The 24259-nt window shown below is 37.7% G+C and overlaps 1 protein-coding gene, 1 long non-coding RNA gene and 1 other non-coding gene across 3 annotated transcripts in view; 2 read left to right on the forward strand and 1 right to left on the reverse strand.

Annotated features, from left to right (window-relative positions):
• The first annotated feature begins 12809 nt into the window (after positions 1-12809).
• Positions 12810-14112, forward strand: LOC130683833 (uncharacterized). Its single transcript, XR_008997832.1, has 2 exons — positions 12810-13414; positions 13881-14112. It is a non-coding gene; the product is annotated as an uncharacterized LOC130683833 (long non-coding RNA).
• LOC130684006 (small nucleolar RNA SNORA24) lies at positions 13465-13595 on the forward strand. Its single transcript, XR_008998092.1, has one exon. It is a non-coding gene; the product is annotated as a small nucleolar RNA SNORA24 (small nucleolar RNA).
• A 132-nt stretch (positions 14113-14244) lies between the features above and the next one.
• PRSS12 (serine protease 12) overlaps positions 14245-24259 on the reverse strand; it is an 82150-nt gene continuing 72135 nt past the window's right edge. Inside the window, exons 13-14 of the mRNA XM_057502572.1 lie at positions 18037-18317; positions 14245-16206 (exon numbers count right to left, since the gene is read on the reverse strand). Coding sequence (XP_057358555.1) covers positions 15899-16206; positions 18037-18317 — 589 coding nt within the window. The 3' untranslated portion in view covers positions 14245-15898. The remainder of the gene's footprint in view (positions 16207-18036; positions 18318-24259) is intronic.

Consider the following 24259-nt stretch of genomic DNA (forward strand, 5'->3'; position numbering starts at 1 on the left):
TGGAGATCTTAGTAATTCAGTGGACAAATACTTTCCAAATGTTGAGTGCATAAGGTTACCAAATCCCTATAGACACAATCATTAGAATAGTAAAGGATCCATTCATAGGGCAAGGTAAACTAACAGTTTTTCATGTAGCATAGTATGAAAAGCTCATTGATTTGGTTTCAGATTCCACATTTTAAATATCCTTTAAGAAAATATCACTTTTCAAGTGTTAGTGTATTATCAAAAAAAAATCCACGATTATCTGAAAATGCTATAAATATGCACATTCCTTTCCCAAATACACATTATTGTGAGGTCAGAGTTTCTTCATGTACTTCAAGAAACAACATATCAAAATAGACTGAATACAGAAGTAGATACCAGAATCTAGGTGTCTTCTACTAAGCCAAACATCAAAGAGACTTACAAAAATGTTACATAATGTCACTCTCCTCACTAATTTTTTTTTTTTGGAAAAACATTTTTTTATTACAACTGTGACCTTATGGGTTTGTACCTGTTACTTTTAAATTAGTTAATATTTCTTAATTCCTCAATTTAAATTTCAGATACAGTAAATATTGACAGATATAACTCTCATAAATCAAAGCCCTCAATAATTTTTTTAATGTAATAGGATCCTCAGACCAAAAAGTGTGAGAGCTGCTGGCATAGGACATGGAAATAATTCAAGTACCAAGAAGACTTACACATTAACAATAGACTAGAAAGAAAACAGATGGAGAGTCAGACTGCACCTCCTGTCACCTCCCCATTCTACTCCTGACTGGGAAGTGAGAAGAGAGGTAAACATGAGGATCCTGTAAATGATAGGATAGAGATCTTCTTTAAGACTGAGGATCTAAGACTAATCAAAGCTGTCTCCTACTTCCATATAACACTCTGCCAAACAGCAACCTCCTCTATGCTCTGCCCACCCATGGTGTGGGAGCAAAATAGCAAAAATAGTACATGGTGTTCTAGGCATATGTGGCCAAAGGCTGCACAGCTTCCACAGTGGCACAGGAGAACACGTAAAAGCTCCCCTTCTCCATGGAAGCTGCAGAAACCACTACGAACAGGCCTTCAGATCCAAAGGCCCAGGCAGCTGGGCCCACGAGGACACCTAATGACCTGCGTGCCCAGACTCATGACTTCAGGGCACGGGAGGAGCCCAGCCCATGGAAGTTAGAGGCCACTTACCAAAGATGGAACCTGATGTTGTTCATCCAAGTCCAGCAGAGGGCAGATGATGGCTGAAGCCCAGGTGTCACCCACTCACCTTGTTGCCATTGTCATGACCACCTTGAGAAGAAAGGGAGAGAAGAATCTTGAATTTGACTGTGTTTTCCTAAAATAGATATTAAACCCCCTTAAGTGATCACATACATCTTGATTAAGGAAGTTATTAAAAACTAGAGAAAACTACATTTCTGCACAGGTTATAGATTATGGAATTCATACCCTCTCTATAAGCATTATATCCCAGGTTCAGTTAGCCACAATGGAGACTCATGGAAAAAGAGCAAACCAGGGTTGAGACTATTGATAGGCTGCCTCAGTCAAGAAAAGCCAGAGGTAGGCACAGTAATCTAATAGGCTTGATCTTCAGATGGAGCACAACTGCAAATTCTGATCTTTCTCCAAAGTAATCTGTTCCATCCTTGGTGGACATAGCCTACGAGTCATGTCCTTGTATAATATTGCCTTGAGTGTGGGAAGAATCTGTAAATATTTTAGTACAGTCACTCTTTTGATTAACACACTCCACGTTCAATCTGCCAAGAAATCCTCTTGGCTCCATCTTCAGTTCTATCCAAAACCAACCCACTTCCTGCCAACTCCACTGCTGCCACTCTGTTTTGAGATAACATCATTTTTATCTTAGGTATCTTCCCTGCTTCCATCTCTGTCCCCTATAATCTATTGTCAGCAAAACACCCAAAGTAACCTTTTTACAAATTAAGTCAGAGGAATCTGCTATTAAAAATCCTGCAATAGGCCTCCTTTTCAGTCAGAGTACAAGGCCTTACATATCTGACATCCAGTTCCATCCACACCTCAGTTCCTCTTCCTACCCCTCTCACATTCTGCAACAGTTGCACTGACTTCCTTGCTGACTATCTTAAAGTCTTTGTGCTGACATTCCTTTATATGCCCACATGGATAACTCCTGTAATTTATGGGTTTCTGCTCAAATGTCATCTTTCTTAAAGGCCAATACCAACATCTCTTTCCCTCTGCACTCCTGATTCTCATTACACTGATCTAATTGTTTTTACCATAGCACCTATAATCTTATAACTAACTGTATAATAACTGATTTTATTACACCTGTTCTCTTCTACTCAAATGAACTTCTTGAGGGCAGATATATTTGTTTTCATTCATCAACGTATCCCCACATTTATGTGTCTACTTTTAACACGTAACAGGTGCTCCAAAAATATTTGTTAAATGAATTAATTTAGCAATAAAGAACTGAGGAAAAAAGGCAAAGCATGATAGTTTTAACACTGCATATTTTCTTATATTTGTGTTAGAGAAAGTATAACTTTTCACATATCAATAAATTTGATTAAGAAAGATAAATATTTTGTCAATCATACAAAGACTTACAACACTATCTTTTAAATAACAAGAAATAAATTTGGACTTTAAATAACAACGAATTCCTAATAAAGAATTAAAATTAGCAAAATAATTTTTAAGTGTAAGGCAAAAAAAAAAACCTTTATCTTTAAATAGTGCTTTCTATTTACCAGACTATTCTTAAAAATTATCCTAACAATAACACTAAAAGGGAAATACGGCTAGCTTCTTTTTATAGGTGAAGATACAGGTTAGGAAAGGATAAATAACTTTCCCAAGGTTAGAACCAAGTCAAAGATTTGAGATTTGAACCCAGATTTATATTTTTCTTATGCCTAATGTCATTCTTCCTTTACAACCCAACACCAGTTAAGAATGTGGTCTCTGAACAAGTCAGACTATACTCAAATCCCAGATCTAACCTTAAGCTAATTATATTATTTCTCTATGCCTCAGTTTAATCACTTGTTAAATATAGTCATAGTATATCTACATGCAATTGTTGTGAGGATAAAATGAGTTATTGAACGAGCATATAAGTACTCAATAAATATTAGCTATTATTATTCCAAGGTAATACTAATAAATGTTCTTTTCAGAACCCCGTTTTTGTCTGTTCCTTTCATATAACCTCCCCTTAGACCTTCTCAGCCTTTACAGTCCAGTGCCTAAAAAATATTGAGTGTTCAAAAATTCTTATTACTTTTATCAAACTTATGAATTCCAGGGATTTCTTTTAGGACTCTTCTGATTTCTAAGACATACTGCCAATTTACATAAATTACCATACAAAGAAAGGGATTTTAAATTAAGAAATATGAGTCATTTCTCTGGTTCTAATTCAACTTGGTTTCTATAAATTTACTGAGCTAGAATGAATTAAATAACTACTAAAATATCTTATACAGTAATTTGGAGTATTCTCATATATCACCTGAAATCTTTTAATTTTACTTTTTAAAAAAAAGAATGTTAAGATTTTTCTAGATTCAGCTCAAGTTAAAATTTTTCAGAGGGCATTGTTTGTCCTGTCGATTCTTTGAGGATCAAATAGAAATTCATCAATATAGTGCTTACTGTCTCATTAAGACTATAAATCTCTAATATTGAGATTAAAGACAGTGAGGATCTATGCCAATATAGGGATCAGTTCCAAAGTTTATTATAAAATTTTCTCTATGAAATAATTTCCATTATAAAATTTGTAATCTATCCCTACAGGAGGAAAAAAAATCCTCAATTTAAAACTTTTGGCAAAGACAGAGGTAAGATATTCCCAAGGCCAAAAAACGCCTGTCATTTTTGCTTTAGTATATTAACGTGCAATTTGCTTTTCTTTGTGAACATTGTTGTATAAATCCCCAGTTTCTTTTTCCCTCTTTCATCATCCCAACTTCCTCATTTAACATTCATTGAACATCTACCATGTGCCAAGTACTGCAACAGGTAAAATGAATATGATTTTCATCCTTGCCCTCTGGTTGATTGAGCAACATATTTCTCCCAACAGAATTATTGTCTGTTTTGATATACTCCACATTATATATGTATCAACTTAAATTCTTCAGACAATAAGAAATTAATTAAATTTCTTGATTTCGCTTTTTAAAAACCTACACATCAACTTCAAATATAAAATGTTCTTTGATTTCTACTGTATTCTTAGAATCCACATCTGGGAAAAGTTGTTACTTTATCATAGAAGCTTAAGGTTTTCAATATTCACTGTGCATATTTATTACATAAAACTGATGTCCAGAGGGTAGGTTGGTAGAGATATTATGTATGCTGGCATTTTCATGTTATCACCTATACATTCATGTATACATTCAGGCACAATTACAAACGTTATTTAACTGAAAGCTTTCTAGGGTTTTAAACAGACTTAAATAACAGTGTAACCGCGTCACCTAGTGGCTGCATAAAAATTGGATGCTTCTTGTAATTTTCGTTCCATTGAGTTTTACATAAACATAAGCTTGTCTATTCAATAATACAGATATCTATCATCCTTATGGATGGTGCATCAAAGGAATTTTTGATCCTAGTACTAGAGTAATTGTTTCACATCTTGAAACATCTATAAAGTATATTATACGGGTGAATAAAGAAAAAAAGAATTTTAGTAAGTGAATTATCAAATTTTCAAATTATCTTAATATGCATTATTACAAACATATTTAATATGCATTATATATTTTACAAATATTAATTTATAAATAGTCTAAAACAGTAGTAATATTTTCCATTTTAAGGTACTATATTAAGTATTAAATGAACAATCTTCTTTTGCATAAAGATATACAAGCCAAAAAAGAAGACCTCATTAGTGAACAGAGTTATAAGCCATCTGAGAAGGGTAGAAAGAATTAAGCTTTTGAGATTTTAAATATTTAATGAAATATGAGTGCAATATTTCACTGATACGTGCAGTTCTATAGCCACGTCAAGCAACCTCTCTTGAGGTACTAGAGACCAATTTAAGACCATAGAGCACCTGGGCAACTCTAGTTTGTCATGCTAACCCATAAAATGCTCAGTATATTATTTGCTAAACTTCCCAATAAATATATATGTTTTAGATATTTCATGGACTTCTTTACTACCCCAGTTCCAAAATTCCTTTGACCCACCATCACCTCAAAATTTATTAATTCTACTTACACTTTCAATGTCCCTCACTCTCATGTGTTATCATCCCTCTTTATCTAGTTTATATTCAATGGCAAATCAATAAAACCACTCCCTTGCAACATTCTTTCCCTTCCCTCATTTTTAATCTCTTGGCAAACCCCAACATCAGTAAATTTCTGTCAACTTTACACCCACACCTATGCAGCTGAGCTTAGTGTGGATGGAGAAAGATCAAATGCTAAATGTTTTTATTTAAATGAATTTAAATTCATTACAAGAACTCAAGTGGGCCTCTAATGTGGCCCAGCAATTCTATTACATTCTATTACATCACACTATCTCTTAACTATTCCTCTTCTTCTCTCTCTCCTCCTGTTTCTATAGGTGAACTGCTTGAACTTCAATCTTAGGCTACTTTCTGCCTTGTGCACAAGATCCCCCCCTCATCAATGAAGCAATTCACCAACTCTCTCCTGCATCATCAGTTTTTCCATTTCTACTAGATATTTGCCATTAGAATACAAACATGCTTTCCATTCTCCCATGCTTAAAATATACTCCACTCTTGATCCCACATCCCTCTCCAGATACCATACCATTTCTCTTCCCATTTATAGCACAGCTCCTCAAATGAATATGACCTCCACATGGCTAAATGCAAAGGTCATTTCTCAACTCCCATCTTACTTGTATAAGGAACACTTGACCATCTTTTTTATTTGAAAAACTTTTCTTCTTGACTTTCAGGATACCACACTCCACTGGCTTTTGTCCTTACCTCACCTCTCAATCTCCTTTGCTGGTACCAGCTATTTTTCCTGGTAAATGTTGATATGCCCAAGGGCTCAGTCTTTGATCCTATTTTCTATCCATGCTTTGTCCCTTGTAATTAGCATCTAATCTCATGGCTTTAAGTGCCTTTCACAGTTTGACAGCTCCCATATTTGTTTTTCCAGCCCAGACCTCTCCCCAGAACTCCATAACCATATATTGAACTCCCTTCTCAAGAATTCTATTTGGATGTCTAAAAGGTATTTCAAAGTTAATATTTTCAAAACTATGCTCCCTAGTACTCCTCCCCCAAAATGTACTATTGCCACAGCCATCTCATCTCAGCAATAATCAAAAAACGTTGGAGCTATGTTTCTCATCACCTTTATCCCTTTCTCTTACAACCTATATCTAATGTATCATCATATACTGTCAGCTCCACCATAAAAATATATGCAGAATTGGATCATTTTTCTCCACTAGTATCAGTAAGCCAACACCATTCTGTCATCTGTATTATTCTACTAACGTAACTGGTACCCCTGCTCCAACCCTATCCCCACCACTCCTCTGTGTCTCCACTCAACAGAGTTTTGAGAAAACATATAAATCCTAAATCAGATCATGTCTCTCCTCTAAACTCTTCAATGGCTACCAAGCTTATTCCAAAAAAAAAAAAAAGCCTGAAACCTAAAAATTATACAATGCCTTATAAGGCCCTAGGGAGCTTATTATCTAACTTTACTTCCTACTTGCTTACTCCACCCCATCCAAACTGGTCTCATTTTGTTTCCTTGAATATGCCAAGTATGTGCGTTATCAATTGCTGAATGATAAATTATCTCAAAATTGACTGACTTAAAATGAACTTATCCCACACACTTTCTGTAGGTCAGGAATCCAGGTATGGCTTAGCTGGATTCTCTGCTTCAGGGTCTCGCACAGACTGCAATCAAGTCAGGACTACAGTCATCTCAAGGCTCAACTAGTTAAACGTGTACTTCCAAGCTCACTTATCTGGTTGTTGACAGGATTCAGTCCTTCACGGGCTACTGGTCTGACAGCCTCAGTTCCTCACTGTATGTGGGCCAAAGGCCACTGTTCTTTGCCATGTCGGCCTCTCCAATACAACAGCTTGCTTCAAAGCAAGCAACTCAAAATGGCAAGAGAAAGGATGGTAGTAAGATACAAGTCAGTCTCTTATAACCTAACCTCAGAAGTGACATCTCATCACTTTGCCTTTCAAGGGAAGGGGATCATGTAAGTGAGGGAATAACATGAGGTGGAGAATCATTGGGGGCCCTGTAAAAAGGTGTCTGTCACACCAGGTGGTTGTCACTCAGGAAACACTGGGTGCTTAGAATGTCCTTTCATTTATCAGAACATTTCACTCCCTCAACTTCTTCAAGTCTTTCCCCTAATAGCACCTTCTCAGTGACACTTTTCTGAATACCTCTAAAATGACAATTCTACCCTCAAACACTTCTCCTCCCCTTCCTTGCCTTTTCTCCGTATCACTTACTTTAACATACCAGTAATTTACTTATTGTGGTTGATCCATACTTTGTCAGTTTACCTAAGCTAATACTACATTTCCACTTCTCTGAATAGTTTCAGGTGAACATGGGCCACAAAGAGACATTTTGCATGAGATTTGGTAGATGGAATTGAAGCAGCAGTCATATACTTTTTACACGTGGAATGTCAGTTCAAGGCATGAGGCGATGTTGTACCTTATGCAAGTTGTTACTTAACTACTAGCTCATCTTTAGGTTTGGGGCAGTCTGTTCAATTCCTTTCAGATCTTCTCTTTCAACTTCAGCAGCTCTTGAATCTGTGACCAAAGAAAGACTCCTCCTAAAAACCACTTCCACTACCAAAGTTGAACCCTTGGAACCAGGGAGAAATCAAAGCAGGTTGCAGTCCATTCTCAATGGATTCCAGTTCATCCTTACAGTTCCTGTTTTCCTTGCTTCCTGCACTTGACAACTGTATTTGACCTTACACTAAATGTATGTGTGTGTGTTTATCTATGTCTGTATATATATAATTATGTTATCCATTGCTATTTCTGATTCTCCTTCTAAGCACATAGTCGGGTTCCATTTCTGCACCCTTTTGAAGTTAGGTGTGGCCATGCAATTTGCTTTGGTCCATGTAATATAAGGCGATGTGACAAGGGTCACTTTAGAATTGAAACCTTTAAGAACAAGTGATTCTCTACCTTGCTTTCTCCCTTCTCATTTCCTAGAAGTATTACTAATAGTGAAGGCCTCACTAGCCTAAGTCTCTAAAATGGACAAGGGCATGACAAGAAACAACCTGTGTTATTTTAAGCCACAAAGATTTTGAATGGTTTGTACCTGCAACACCACCCCACTCATTCTGACTGTAACGGTTTTAACTTACATTGACAAATTTTTATATTCCCCTCTTTAAGAGATGGAGCTTAATTTACCTCCCTTTCTGTGTGAGCTGCAATTAATAACTCACTTCTACAGCAATGATGTGTCAACTTCTCAGTCATAAAATCACTGGAACTTTTTTTCTTGGATCACTCACTTTGGGGGAATCCAGCTGCCACACCATGATACCAAAACAGTCCTACACAGACATGCATGCTGAGGAATTGAGGCCTCCTGCCAACAGTAAGCATTAACTTGCCAAGCTCACTAGTGAGCGGCTTTGGAAGAGGACCCTGAAAGCACCAGTCAACATCCTGACAACAACCTCATGAGATACAGAAATAGTTAAGCTCCTCTTGAATTCCTGATCCACAGAGATTATGTAATAATAAATGCCTACTCTTTTAATTAATTATGTTTAGGCTAATTTGAATAGATAACTAATACATGGACTAACACAGAAGTAACTAAAAATTGAAAAAGGAGGATAAAGAGAAATCAAAGCTAACTCCTAGTCTCTGAACTCTGAATAATTTGGAAAAATTATGGTATCACTGACTATAAGTAACTCAGTTCAATTTTAGTTTCAAAGCAAGGGCCATCTGCTCAATAAACAATTGTTGGAGTCTTGTAAATGTTTAAAACTGAACAAAATGTTCAGAACTGAAAAGACTATTCCAGCACATAGAGAACTCTCCACTCCTCTCTTCTGGACACTGTATTTTAGTACCACAATTTTCTTAGCAGCAGCATCACATTGCTAGTACACAGCAACTGCAGATTGAGGCGCCCTAAGTCTTTGAAGGTGCAAACAAGCCCACAGGCCATTTCCTGACTATATTTTCTCCCACTCGTCTTAACATTCTTGAGAAATGTGCAATTATGTTAATTTTGTTTTCTGATGATTGACATAATTTATACTGAAACCACAAAAGGAAAAAGAAAATAGTGATAAGTAACGTAGTTGAAGAATGCTCTTCAAGAATGTTGGTTGCTTTTTTTATTTAGTTTACATTTAAAATATTTTAGATTTACAGAAAGATGACAAAAATGATACAGGAAGTGCCCACACAGACCTCACCTAACTCCCCTCTTGTTCACATCTTACAATACCATGTACAGTTGTCACAACTAGGACACCAAAACTGGCACATTTTTCATCAACTAAATTCCACACTTTATTCAGATTTCACTAGTCTTCCATTAAGGCCCTTTTCATGCTTGAGGATCTCAGTCAGGATGGCACATTACATTTAGTCACAGTGCATCATCTCTGGTGTGACAGTTTCACAAACTTTTGTTTTTCGTGACCATGATAATTTTCAGTACTGATTAGGTAGTAATGTAGAATGTCCATCAATTTGATTTTGTCTGATGTTTTTCTCACAGGTAGACTGGGGTTAGGGCCTTACAGAATATAACACAGAGGGAGGTGAAATCTTCTCATCACATCTTATCAGAGTATACATCTACATGTCTTATCACTAATGTTAACATTGATCACCTAGCTTAGGCAGTGTTTGCTAGATTTTTCCACTGTAAAGTTATGCCTTAGCCTATTCTCTGAAAGTGTCACTGAACACTGCCCACACTCAAGTTGCTGTTGGGGTAGGGAAAGGGGATTAAACTACACCTGGAGAGGAATGGCTTTTTAAAATAAATATGTAAGTTTCTTAATTCCTAAAATATATATCCAGTACCTCAATGTATTCAATAATGCAACTGAGTGTTCATTTAATGTGAGTCACTCTGCTAGGCACTTCAAATAAGAGAAACAGTCCTTCACCACAAGGCATTTTTAACATAATAAAGACACCACAAGAAAAATGCAAGTACTCTAGTGTGTCAAAAAAGGAAAAAAATTCAGTTGGAGCAATGAAATTTGAACCAACAAGTAATAATGAACAAAGCATTCAAAAGTAAGTAGAATTTTGACAGATAAAAATAGATGGAAATTTGCCATCCATTTATGATTTTAAAAACTCAGCAAAATGGGTACAGAGGGAATAGACCTCAGCATAACAAAGATTACATATGACAAGCCCATAGCTAACATTAAACTCGATGATGGAAAGACAAAGGCTTTTCCTCTAAGATCAGCAGTAAGACAAGGATGCCTACTGTCCCCACTTTTACTCAGTACAGTACTGGAAGTCCTAGCCACAGCAAGTAGGCAAGAAATATAGATAAACGCCACCCAAATTGGAAAGAAAGAAATAAAACTGTCACTATTTCAGATGACATAATATATATATAGTAAACCCAAAGACACCACCAAAATTCCAGTCATAGGATACAAAATCAACATACAAAATGTTATTGCATTTATATACTCTAATAACAAACTATCAGAACGAAAATTAAGAAAAATATTCCATTTACAATTGCATTGAAAAGAAAAAATGCTTAGGAATGAATTGAGCCAAGGAGGTGAAAAAACCGTAAAGTGAAAACTATGACACTGATGAAAAAAAGTGAAGAACACACAAATAGATGTGAAGATATCCTGTGCTCATGGATTGGAAGAATATTGTTAAAATGTCCATACTATCCAAAGAAATCTACAGATTCAGTGCAATCACTCTCAAAGTTCCAAAGGCATTTCACAGAAATAGAACAAACAATGCTGAAAACTAATATGTCAAATACACATCAATTTGAAAAAAAAAAGAAAAAATATATAAATGGGAAGACATGTTCAAGATGGAGAAAACATAGGGACTCTCTCTCTCTCATTCAACAGTGTTTTAGCCCTTAACCCAAACAAAACATTCATCTAAAAATCTTCAGTAAATCTTTAGAGCTTAGCAAAAGTGGACAGTGTTATGGGATGGATTGTGGCCCCTGAAAACTGATGGTAAAGTCCTAACCCCCAGGACCTCAGAATATGACTGTGGAAACAGGGTCTTAAAAGAGGTAATTAAGATTAAATCAATTCATTAGGACAGGCCCTAATCCAATTTGGCTGATGTCCTTATAAACAGAGATTAGGTTGTTGATAGTACAGAGGAAAGACAATGTGAAGCTACAGGGAAAAGAAGGCCATCTACAAACCAAGGAGGTCTCAGAAAAAGCCTGTGGATATTGATCTCAGACTTGTAGTCTCTAGAATAGGGAGAAAATAAGTCTCTGTTTTTAATCTACCCCGTCTGTGTGGTATTCTGTGAAGACAGCCATAGCAGAAAAGTACAAATGGGTAGAGATTCTAAATAAAATAGAATTGGGCAAAACTCCCCACTGTGATTTAGTATTTATGCCTTGCTATTGAACAGTTCTTCCTATTCACTAGTGAGATGAAATGAGTAAACGTAGGTGAAGCAAGAGAAAATAAGACAGTGTGAAATAAGATGAGCCTTAGAAACAGCTTTAGTTCTTTCCAATTAAAATTTATTACCTATAAACTTGTTCATTCCAACCCTAACCATAACGGCAATGATTGCTCTTACTTAATTCTTTAGCCCACAAGAGTATGTAATGATTTTTATGAAGCTTCCTTGTGTATTGACAGTACCGCTTTACTCACCAGATCTCTTGATACCATTTTCCCTGACAGCTACTGTGCACCATACTGCCTGAAATGGTCTACTACTAAGTAAAAACTGCGCCTGAATCCTTTTTGTTTCATATCGGAGGAAACTGAAAAGGGAAAATAGAAAATAAACTTACTGCCATTTTAGAAGTATTTCTGAACGGTTGTAATTCCACTTTACAAACAATAACTCTACCATTTCTTGAAATGAACCCTCAAAAGAAACTACAGCAGAGTCAAGACTCAGCCGTCCGCTTTTAAAACGGAGCGAGATGTGGCGAGATGAAGACAACGGAGGATCCATCTGCAACTGGGGAAATGTTCACAGACACACCCGGTCTCCTGTAGCTCGCCTGGTCTAACATCCTTTCCTTTTCTTAATCTTATGTTTACAAAACCATTTGGTGGCTTTCGGTAAAGAGTGCAAATAGTACTAAGAGATCAGACCCCCCGAAAAAAAAAACTGCAGACCATTGACACTTGCGCTTCAGGAACAGCAATTCCAGGGGAGAGAAGTACTAACAAAGAGACAAAAAATCAGCTAGCTCCATATAAATTAGTAAGGTTAAGCGGAGAACTTCGAACTTGGCGTGTCAGTAACGACAGTGAGTTTTTTTCCCTTCACCTGTTTCACCCATTCCCCCCACAGCCCCTCCCCTACGGTAACCACCAGTCTGTTCTCTTGTGTTTATGAATCGATTTCAATTTTGTTTGTTAATTTGTTTTGTTTTTTAGATTCTACATGTAAGCGAAATCATACGGTACTTGTCTAAAATAACTTCCCTGAAGAAAACAGGGTTAAGAGCCGTCTCTGCACCTTAACAGGCGGCGAGCGCTAGCATCATCAGTTCCCAGGTCCCGCGAACTTCTGGACACCCTGTATGCGCATGCGTCATAATCTTGGGCGGTAGAGCGGCCCAGATCTAAAGGATGGGCTGGAGAAGTTCCGAAGAGGAGATAAAGGAGGGGCCACCAAGGAAGGGGCGGGTCTAGACTGGGGCGGGGAAGAGGGCGAAATAGGCGTAGGCCCCGCCCGTCGTAGAGCGGCCCGGAATGGCGTCATCAGCTGTATAAGAGAGCTTGCGCAGACCACCGCGACCTTTCTCATTCGGAAGCGAAGTCGCTTGTCGGTGGTGTAGTCCGGTGGAATTTTGTATTTTGAAATAATTGGGACAGAACTTTTTCACTTAGTTAAGATGCAGGAGATTCAAGAGTGTAGTAGTGGTAGATCGAAGCCAGCATTGAAAACCTCCAGGTTCCAAAGCCTGAACGAACTTAGACGTTCAGTAAGTCGCGCGGTCGCCACGTGCAGCCCTGAGCGCTGAGACCAAGAGGGGTCGCTCGTGGGCAGCTGGCAGTCGGCAAGAGTTCCGGGCACCCTAAGGTGAAGGTCGTTAGTTAACGCTGTCGATACCGTGCGGCAGTCTGGAGCCTACTCCGGTACTATTTAAATAGTAACGCCGCACGCTGATAGGCGCCGCAGTGGACCCTCTGGGTGAGTGCTGTCTGGAATTGTGCTTGCTGATCAGTTCCGAGATTGTGGATCTCCATGTGTCTTTGGGACCTGTCAGCTGTGGCAGTCTCCCTTCCTAGCCATGGAAGAGTATGTTCTTGTTTATTGGCAAAGCTGTCACCATTTAATTGGTATCAGATTCTGACTTGCACAAGTAACATTTAGTTTAAAAACCTGGAGGGTGCTGGGTTATTGGGAAAACTGTTCTTCAAATGTTTGCAGGAGGCTTGAACTAATTCTTCCTATAGGTGACGGAAGATACAAGGTACCTTTATATTGTATTCCCGAGTTTATCTGAAAAACTTGGTGCTAAAAAATTGGAAGGTCAAAATCGGCCCGTTTTTTAAAGAGTAGCCATCTTGAGTAGAAAGTCACAGAAGTGGCTAAGATTTGAGCACAGTAAGGTAAGTACACAGAGTTTTATAAAGCTGTTTTTTTTCTATTGCAGGTATCAAGAAATCCAAAGTAATAGGGATGAAGTGTGTTAAGCAGCTTGCAGTGCACTGCCAAACGTGATACTAAATCTCAGCACATTGGGGATCCAGTGGCGAATGATGTCTGGAAGCACCCGGTGCAGTATTTTCAGTATAGGCCTGAATGTTATTTTTCATACGTATGGCATTTAAGGAGAAAATTAGTGCTTTACAATTATAATTAAATAAAATGATTTTTCATCTCAGTGTTCCCTGACTGATGATTAATAATAGGTGGAAAATATTTACAAATAATAGACCACCTCTTGTTCTGTGAGGAGTTCTTGTGGAGGTAGTGTGAATGAGTACTGTAAGACGGTACAGCATTGTGGGGGAAAACTGGTAACATAAAAACCAGGTTACTCCTGAGGGGGAGAGAACAGAGTCAAAGATCAAGGCAGCTATATAAGTGAACAGCTGTGCACTTTATTTACACAAATGTGCACTGAACACTTGTTATCTTTCAAAAATCACACGTTAACAAGAAAAAGCTATAATAAAGGCATATTTTATGAACCCTATCCTCAGATGTTTGAGGCCACCTGTTATTGTCCTTTAAGTTTCCCATTCTCAGGTCTAGTTAAAATTTAAATATCAATGTTGCTTTCATTCACACTAATTGTAACGGTGGCCTGTGAGAAAGTTTCAGTAAAGATAGGTTTTCTTGGCTTTATTGCACTTTTTTCCCAAACCTTTGAACAAATGTGCACTGTCTGGAGCTGTATCCTATAGATGTAAATGCTTTAAAAGTTTCTCCTGTATCAAAATCATGAGTTTTTAGAAAAGTTTTAATGCTTTCTGCCTGACACAGCATTGCAGTTATGCAAGGTAGTAAACTACAAAACACCTTTAGGTTAGCACCAGTTTTTAAGAAAGCTGAGGATTTACAAAAGAATTTGATGCAGAAGGGAAAGGGGTCAAGTCCCTCCGTGATGACTTAGCTATTTAAAAGGATTACTACCATTAAGTTCACACTGACCTCTTTACCTCTTGATTCATCTATCACTTGGATATACAAACTGGTATATGAATCAAATTGGTTGAAACAGGTTATTTTAGAGCATTTTCTTTCCCACTGTATAGTCGGGGGAAGAATTTTTAGTAGTGTATTTTTGTAAGATAGGACTGTATGGGGATAGTCAGGAAATCAACAGGTTCATGTCAGTTACCAGAGAGTTGCAGTAGATGGCCCAGAAAAGGAGCATGATGCTAAGAAGAGTCTACCAACTTAAAATAAAGTAGATAATATTAACAAGTAAGATAGAAAGTGAGGTTGTTCATCCAGCAACCTGAAGGCATTACTATATTGGGAATTACTCCAAACTTTCTAGACATACAAGGTAAGCTAAAAGGTGTTTGTCATTGTTGCCATCGTGCTTGGGTACAACAGCTTCATTTAGGAACGTACTGTGACTGTTAAACCAGCCTGGGTTTATAATGGAATTCCTTTTCTTTTTTGGCCCCGAGTTCCTCACTTAACAAAGGCTACAGAGACTGAAGATGTCTTGTCAGCCTTTTGAAAAATAGTCTTAGAAATTACACAAACAATGCCGCTCTTATTTTGAGTGTAGTAATGAGTATTTTATGTCAAGTGGGCATTTGATATGAATTCATATACTACACTGATTCAGTTATGGCATTCTCAATCCAAGTGTAAAAACAGCCTTAGTGCACAAGCAATATAAAATCACTGGAGAATACTGACAGATAGGCAGAAGAGCTAAGTTAAGGCTCAAATGGGAATAAGGAATTTAAGTCTCAGGACACCAATCTGGGAAGGCAGCAATGGTAATTAAGGATAAAAAGTACTACACCGAGTATCTAACCAAAATTGTTCACAAATTTCTCAAGCAGCAAAGGGGTACACAATTCTTATCAACACGAAACATGGATCTCAGTCCCCATTAGTTGGCATCTCTGTTAAAGTGCTAGTGTGGAGGTTGAAATTTTTCCACCAGAATCTTTATATACTTTCCCTTGAGGTGTCCATGAATTACAATTTGGTGACACTTTTTATCCAAGGTATGAAAGCAGAGACTTTAGTATAAACACCAGGTGAGTCCTTGACTCCACAGCCATACCCCCAGGAGGTCACCCCATATACAACCCAGCTCTCTCCTGGCCGAACACACATGAGGGGTCCTCCGCTGTCTCCTTGGCAGCTGTCCACACGTTTGTGTTCATGGAGATTTCCAGCACAGAGCATCCTTCCTGTAAACCGACCCTTATAACGTTCTTCACAGAACCTCTTGGGAAGTAAAGGTATGGCTGCTTGTTGTAGGGTTCTTGAATAGGCTCGTCCTACTCAGACCAAATAAAATGAATTAGATTCCAGCTAAAATCCTAACAAAAAAACTTTGACAATTTAATGAACATTTAAGTCTTGAAAATAAAAACTACTGTGGCATTAGTGTTTAAATGAGGGACTACAACAGTGTCATTAGCTGCTTTTGTAAATGTTTGCACTTAACATTACTTTTACCTGTCACTAATCTGTCAGTACTGAATTTTTTGAGGAATGATGTAACATTTAGGGATTAGGCTACAGAAAAAGATAATCCAAAGAACTCACATTGGTGCAGGCTTTAGTATTTGAATTCCGTATGTTAAAAAGCTGGGGATGTATTCATGCTGATTTTGTATTAGCATATCCATTCCTCTAAAGATTTATCTACTTCATTTACTTTTGAGGATTAATTACAAGTGACAATTACATAGGCACAAAAGGTGGCAATAACTATGCTAAATAGAAAAATGACATTTCATAAAGATGATTCAGAAACAAAACATTTCTATATACAGGCTTAAGCTGAACCACTTGATGCTAGCACTCTACTAGTAAACCACTCATTTCTTTTTAGTGGCTAAAATGTCTAATTGATATGTCCTCCATGATAGGTTTTTCTTAGATCTAAATTGTACCATTTTTCTCTGACCCTATTTACTCAACTGGAATAATTCACGATAATAAAACATTCTGTAAAATTTACTTCCTTAGTCATTTCTGTTCAGATGTGTGAAAAGGAAGGTGACTGAACCGTCCCTGATGAAGTAACTGTAATTCTAAGTATACTTTGACCTCCAAGATTGGATTTCCCTCATGCATCAGCACAAGAGAAATGTACTGAGGAGGCGGTAACTTTGGTTTTTACTGTATCACCAAGGAAATGTTTAGTGTATCTCAGGATTGGTCCCAGTGCTTTTTCAGTATTCTGTATCTGCTACAGATGTTCTACACTACTGCTATGAAATGTAACAAATCTAAAATCCAGATTTAAATGGGATTTAGCATGGGATAAAATGAACACAATGAAATATTTTTATTAATAACACCTTATTGAAATTATCACCTGTAGAAATACTTGATGCTCTTTTAAGAATACAGTTATCAGTGGTAGTCATTTTCAATGGCACACAATCAGCCAATCATTTCTCTGTATTCAGGAATCATTTGTGGGACCTAGATTTGATGTTTCGTGGATTGTTGTGAGCAAGCACTAGCTGATACACATGGATTTAACTCTATAGCAAGACAATACAACACAGAAAGCAGTTGCCTGAGATAAACATTATACTTTTGCTTGGGGATTGGGAGGTGGGAAGAATGGGAAAGGAGAGGGAATGAAGAGAAAAAACTGGATTTGGTCCCTCAAATTCAGCAGCTCTGCTTTTGTCTGTTCCAGATTTAAGAATTCTCCCTGAGATTTTGTTTGATAAAGAGCTCTATTACAAAGAAACAGCAAAGTCTGGGGTGGCTAAATCAAATCATCTGGGAAAGAAAGTTTTAAAATCTAGACAGTGAGGCCCAAGCCTTGGGGTAGGCTCTTAAAATCTGTGTCCTCAGTAGTCTGGGGAACCAAAAGTCCAGGATTTATCCCTTAAGCCCCACAGGCAATAGAGTTTTATTGGGTTCATGTTAAAGCTGGTAATGGGGACCAACAAGTAACCTCAGGACATGAATCCATACTCAGGACATGAATCCAAGTTATATGCATGCATCTCACTCTTGTCAGAATTTCTGAATAACTAAGCCTGAACCTTTTAGGATTTTACTACCCATTGTCAGCCAAATGCATAGATAACCCCAGATACAAGATGTCCAGATCTCATTTGTTCCTCTGCACCATTTACCTGTGTCTCCCCATCCCGTTATGTAACAGTTGGAGGCTGTTCTCTGAGGCCTTTCTCTCCGGAATGGCAAACAGGCTGGCAAAACATGACTGCTGAACCTGGCACATTGCTCTTCTGGTCCCTGTAACCTAACCAGGGCGATATCATAGTCACTGATGTCAGGTTGATAATCCCGGTGAATAACGATCTGTTCAACTCCAAGTTCTTCTTCAAATTCCTCTGGCACCAGAGTATGATAATCCCCAACTCGAATGGCATAGCTCCTAGTGCTGTTCCCATACCTGAGAGGCAGAGAGCGAAGAAGGCTTGCTGTAAATGCTTGGTTGTTGCTGAAAACTGGTCGTTGTCAGCAAGTTTAATAGAGATGCTGGGTGCCTTTCTTCTTAATCATTAGCCCCTTTTCTAAGTCTAACACTTCTTTCCGTTTCTTTGACCCCACTGCTGTTGGGCCTGTACTCAAGACCCAGTGCCAACACTCCCCCTCCTCTCACCATTTAGCCCAGGCCACCATCTAACCTTCCTGAGAAGCAGCGGCTGCCGAAGGTGAATGAGAAATAAGGGCTGATCATTAACCTGTTCTCTCCCCACCGCGAAAAGGTATCAAAACAGGAACAAACAATATAGGTCAAAATTAATGTCCTGCGTTGGATGCCTTTGTTTTTCTACCATTTCCAAGATAACTTAGTTCATCATGAAGTTCCATGAGAGGAGAACTATATCTGACCTAACTTTGCATCCCTCTAAGCACTTAGCACAATCTACTCCCCTTTCCTGTGAACGGAAGGCAAGCCAAAACTGCATTTTCAGGGCAATATATATTCATTATATTCCCTCATTTCTTTTACATATGTTCAGACGTCACCACAGTGAGACTTTGATGCACTCATTTAACATTGCAACCCACCCTTTGTCCTCCCCTCTCCCAGTGCTCCAGTGTCCTTAATCTGCCATATAATTTTTACACTGCTTTCAAACACTATCTAATTTATTATTTATTATGTTTAATTGTTCTGTTTCCCCTACTTAAACAAAAGGTTTTCAAGGGCAGGGTCTTTTATCTTCACTGATGAATCTTAAACACTTGGAGTAGTGGTACTCCGTTAAGGAGGACTGCAGCATGTCTGTTGATTTAGTGAGTGAATGAATGTGTATTTTTAATGTGTATGTTTTCCATAAATTACTCAAAATAGAAAATCATGATTTACTAGAATCATAGTTCTCAGCCTGTTTTTTAGCCAACATTTATACCCTGATTCTGATACATTTGCCCAGAGCAGAGTTTTTCTGAACCTCAGCACTACTGACACCTGGGGCCAGGAATTCTTTGTTGTAAAGGAACTGTTCTGTGTGTTGTAGGATGTTTAGAAGCAACCTAGCCTCTATTCACTAGTAGTATCCCAATATATCTCTTCATCTGCTATTAAACTTGCATCCTTTATGGTATCCTCTGTTAAACTGGTAAACAAATGTTCTCCTGAGCTCTGTGAGATGCTATGGCACACTAAGCCTAAGAGGAGGTCTGGCATCTAAAGTCGTGGGTGGAGGGCAGTCTTGCAGGATGGAGCCCTTACCCTAGGGAATGTGCTGCTGTCTCCAGGCAGATAGTATCAGAATTGAGCTCTTGGATACCCTGCTGGTGTTCGCTTGGTAAAGTCCATGGGAAGAACACACACACACACACACACACACACACACACACACACGGAATTGGGTCAAGGAACCCAAAAGGAGTACCTATACTTTTAAAATTGTCCTGATTTAAGGACATGGACAAGCTAAACCTAAGCAATGACTCCCACATTCCTTTCACTGTAGTTATTATTACATTTATGCTTGGAATTTGAAGGGCATCTGACAGAAGACTGGATAAGTTTACTAACCAGATGTATGTCTTCTAGTGTCACCTCTCCTTATGGGTGTAATTATATACTTCAGGCAGAACAATTTGGCTGAGGTTCCCAATATGACTGAACTTTAAAAGCATTTATATGGTTCTAGGCTTCTCAAGAAAATATATCAAGGAAACCTCTTCTTCAAGGTATTTTAAGATCTTTCTAGTTGAGCTTTGGTTATTTCAACTACTTTATTATGTTAAAAAATGCTCCTAAAACAAACATTTCAAGTTCTGGCTAACACACCATTCAGTTATTCAGTTGTTTGTTTTGTTGAAATGCCTTCAACTCCCCCGCAATTGAAAATTGAATGAAATTCCCAGACAAGCTTGAGCAAGAGAGGATCTGAGACAGAGCAGTTCAGTAAAACCCAATATCCCAATATCTGAGATTTTAGAGTTTAAAAAACAACAAAAAATTACCAGTATTAAAAATAGAAGAATTAATTCAGTTGCAGGTCACATTCTTTATGTGTGTTCTCTACATAGATTCATCTCTTCAAAAAGAGTTATTTTACATCAGCCTGTGCACATCTGCTACTACTAGAATCTGTTTTTCTCTGTTGTCTGGATGAAATTCAAAAAATAGTTGACTGAAGTTGCTTATGTAAATGGTTCCAGGTGACCTCTGTAGAACTCTGCATTGTCTTATATACGTATATATAGAGAGAGACAGAATTCAGGAAATGGTTTTAGCACGACTGATGTTATAGGTATATCACCAAAGATCATGTTCTTAAGAACTATACCATATGCTAGGTCATGATGAAACATATGTTAAGCATCTGACACACTGTTCTTAAAAAGTAAGTTCCATTACCTCTGTGGCTCATCTTTCTAATTAGACACTTGATTTTCAGAGTAACAATTTCTGACATTTTGCAGCTGCTATGGCATTTCCAGGCAAAAAAGTCAAAATGATAATTCAAGTAAGGCTATATTCTTAATCTAATCAAATTTGCAGTAGATTTACAGAAATAAGAGAATCCCTGTTTGGGGTACATTCTTTCCTGCAAAATGGTCTAATCAGAATAAAGTAAAATGAATTAAATATTCAGGAATTTATCTCTCAATTATATTGCTGCACCACCATAAAGAGATGGTTATTTCATGGTACTTGCAGTTGTGATTTAGAATAGAAAGTAACAAAAGTAAGCTATTTATATTGAAAATAGATAGGGCAACTATACAAAACTTAATTTACCCAAGTTTCCACTTCAAACTGCCAATGGGATATTTTATTCCAAAGTCTGTATTGCATTAACACTAGGGAAAATGTGAAACATAAGGGCTTTAAAATGGTGATTGGCCAACTACCTCAGTTATCTTTGTTATGCTGGCATCAAAGACTGTTTTGGACACCTCACACTATGTGAAAGCTGCAAACTAATCACAGTTGGATTATTGGAACTCTGTCAGCCTTCCAGTAAAGTACCCTTATCATGTAGGGACTATGTGCAAATGACTGTAATAGGATGATGGATCTGAAGTTAACACATTCTGATCTCATTCCCCCTAAACCATCATCCCAGATTACTCTGATACGAGGATTGTATAAAAGAGTGACTGCCCTAAAAAGGCAAGTTAAATAAACATAAAAAGTTGTCATCCCATATAATAAAATAACACTGCTAGTAATAGCAAACTATGCCTTATTGTTCCAAAATGGCTGCTCAAAAGCACTGGCCTTACCCCCACTGCAAAATTAGGCAACAAAGAAGGCCAATGAGCAAGAAACCATTGTATATATAGTATATATATAAAATATTTATGTGTGTGTGTGTATATATACATATACATACATATATATATGTGTGTGTGTATATATATAAGTCCAGTTGTTAAAGCAGTGGATATACAAAAAGAAAAGGCATGTGAGAGCTAATTTCAAAATATGAAATCTAGGTCCCCTACTACTAGACCTTAAATTAGACTATCAAGAAATCTAATTGAAGGTAACCTCTTAGAACATGATTTTATTGCTTCTGCACTACAGGCTCTGCAATTCCAGAGAAATTTATTTTTGCAAAGTTTAGAGTTTTTGATGTTTAAAGGAGGGTTATTTTAATCCAAAGTCCCTGAGCCCAGAAAAACAAAATTTGGAGCTTGTTCTAATCACTGGTAACTGTCCTTATGCCTTTTAATAAACTTAACTGCAATAAGGATTTGAGTTGTACCCTCCTTAGGCACTTCAAAACAGGAAATGTATGAAATCTGGTAAAGGTTACAGACCAAGTTGCATGGATATATAACACATGTGAAAAACAATTTTCTCCCTACTCACATCAAAAGAGTCTCGCATTATGTCCAAAGCACATCAAAATGCTGCATATCGTAATCTCTGCTTTTAAATCAACTGTCTTATACTTTGCAGATAACTAGAAGAAATTCAGAATGACATATGGAAAGAGTTATCTGCTGATTTAGGTTTAAAATACCACCAAACTCTAAAGAGTCCAACATTCTTACATATATCCACTATTTGGCAGCTGCACTCACAGCTTCATCATGCGGCAATCATTTAGTAGTATCTACTATGTGCCAAGTAGTATACACAAGACACTTGGTTTATAAACACAAATGAAGTGATTGCTGACTTGAAGCAATAAACTAGAAGAAGCCGGCCAAGGGAGAAATAATGACATGTAAACAAACATACACCTAAAAAAATAAAAAAGAAACAAAGAAAGAAAAAGACCTTCCAGGGAACCCGAAAGTCAAATCAAAATTTTCAACCTCAAGTATAATTTTGGGGTAATTTCCCTACTTTAATACTTTAAGCCTTGAACCCCTAAGTCTGTAACTTTTAGCAGACACTTGATAGACAAGGAGTCTTGAATAAGAGGCAGATAATCTAAAGTGAACCTACTGAATTAATTTTGCCTAATCTCTAAGCTGCCCAAACAGGCTTTCCCAGATTCTCTGCAGTTTCCTCCGTTATTCTTCTCTAGTAGTCAGTAAAATAAAATCATCCTGGATTCCCTGCTTTTGCTAATAATAATCTGATTCCTTTTTTGGGAATTATGTTTCCAACATAACAATAGCTAATGTGTTCTGAATTTTACAGTTCATAAAATACTTTCACATACTTTGCAGATCATTTGTTACTCACTATGGAACATTACTGCTATCATATTACAGATGAAAAAACTGCGGATCCAAGAGATTAACTAGTTTCCACAAAATTAAGCAATTGACCATTGAAGGAGTTAGAACTGTAACTGGTGTTGATGGCCAGATCCATGTCTCTTGTCATACAGTACCATGTTCTGATGTCTATCACAGTGTCTCTACCTTCTCTTCCACCTTTCGTTTCCACCTTCTACTATAATAGCTTTATAGTCAGTCTCCCTCCAGTTCCCCTACCATATTGAGTTTCAATCACTTGGTAACAGACCAGTTTAAGTCACTCCAATTTTAGTCACACAAAATGCAAAGATTTCATGAAATTTGAAACTCATCCAGACCCTCACATTAGTAGCTTTGTTTTACCACCTCAGTTCGATCCCATTTATTTTCAAACTACTCATCTCCTAAAATTCCTCTTTGATCATATTCAAGGCTCAAAAACCTTTAGTGGTTTCCACTGCTTGGTGAATTAAACAGAAATTCACTACCCTGGCATTCCAGGCCTTTCATGCTTCTCTACTGCAAGTTCACTAGACAAATTCCAGATCCACTATGCTAACTAATAACTGCCATCCTTCAAATATGTTTTATGCTTTCTCACCACTATGCTCCCAATGTTTGATGCTACCTACCTCCTACTACTAATACATAAATCCAGCCACTCTGCTCAAAGAGACTCCGCAACAGAACTCACTCTTCCTCCCATATCCATGTTTGAACTGTTCTAGTGCTAAAGAAATAAAAAAAACAAAACCTCTTTCTTATGTTAAAATGAAAATTATCTGATCTCTCACGAACATCTGTGGTATTTGAAGCCATGGGTAACAAATCTAATCCAATTCCATGCATCTCCCCTTTCTGTTTGCCTGCCTTGTGCACCGCGTGGCATTTTCGCAGTGCAGCCCCGGAACTGAGCAAAGTTCTCCCCCAGAGCGACAGCACTCTTGTCCCCGCTGGGAGCTTGAGCATAGGCAGTGGGCTCTGCTGCTCTGCCTGGACACCGTTGTGTCAGCGCTGCCCAAAACTGATTAACCTAATGGGCAACTGCCTGACACCGCTGACTCATATGAGGGCTGCAAGACACCAAAACTCATCAGGTCTTTTTCACTTGTGCTTCATTTAAACCAAGTTTCCTGGAACTAATGCTGGCATTTTACTTCCTCCTTATTCCACACTGTTTGTTAGAAAAATGAATCAAGATCT

Source organism: Manis pentadactyla, chromosome 5 (genome assembly GCF_030020395.1).
Source record: "Manis pentadactyla isolate mManPen7 chromosome 5, mManPen7.hap1, whole genome shotgun sequence".
NCBI classification, from domain to species: Eukaryota; Metazoa; Chordata; class Mammalia; order Pholidota; family Manidae; genus Manis; species Manis pentadactyla.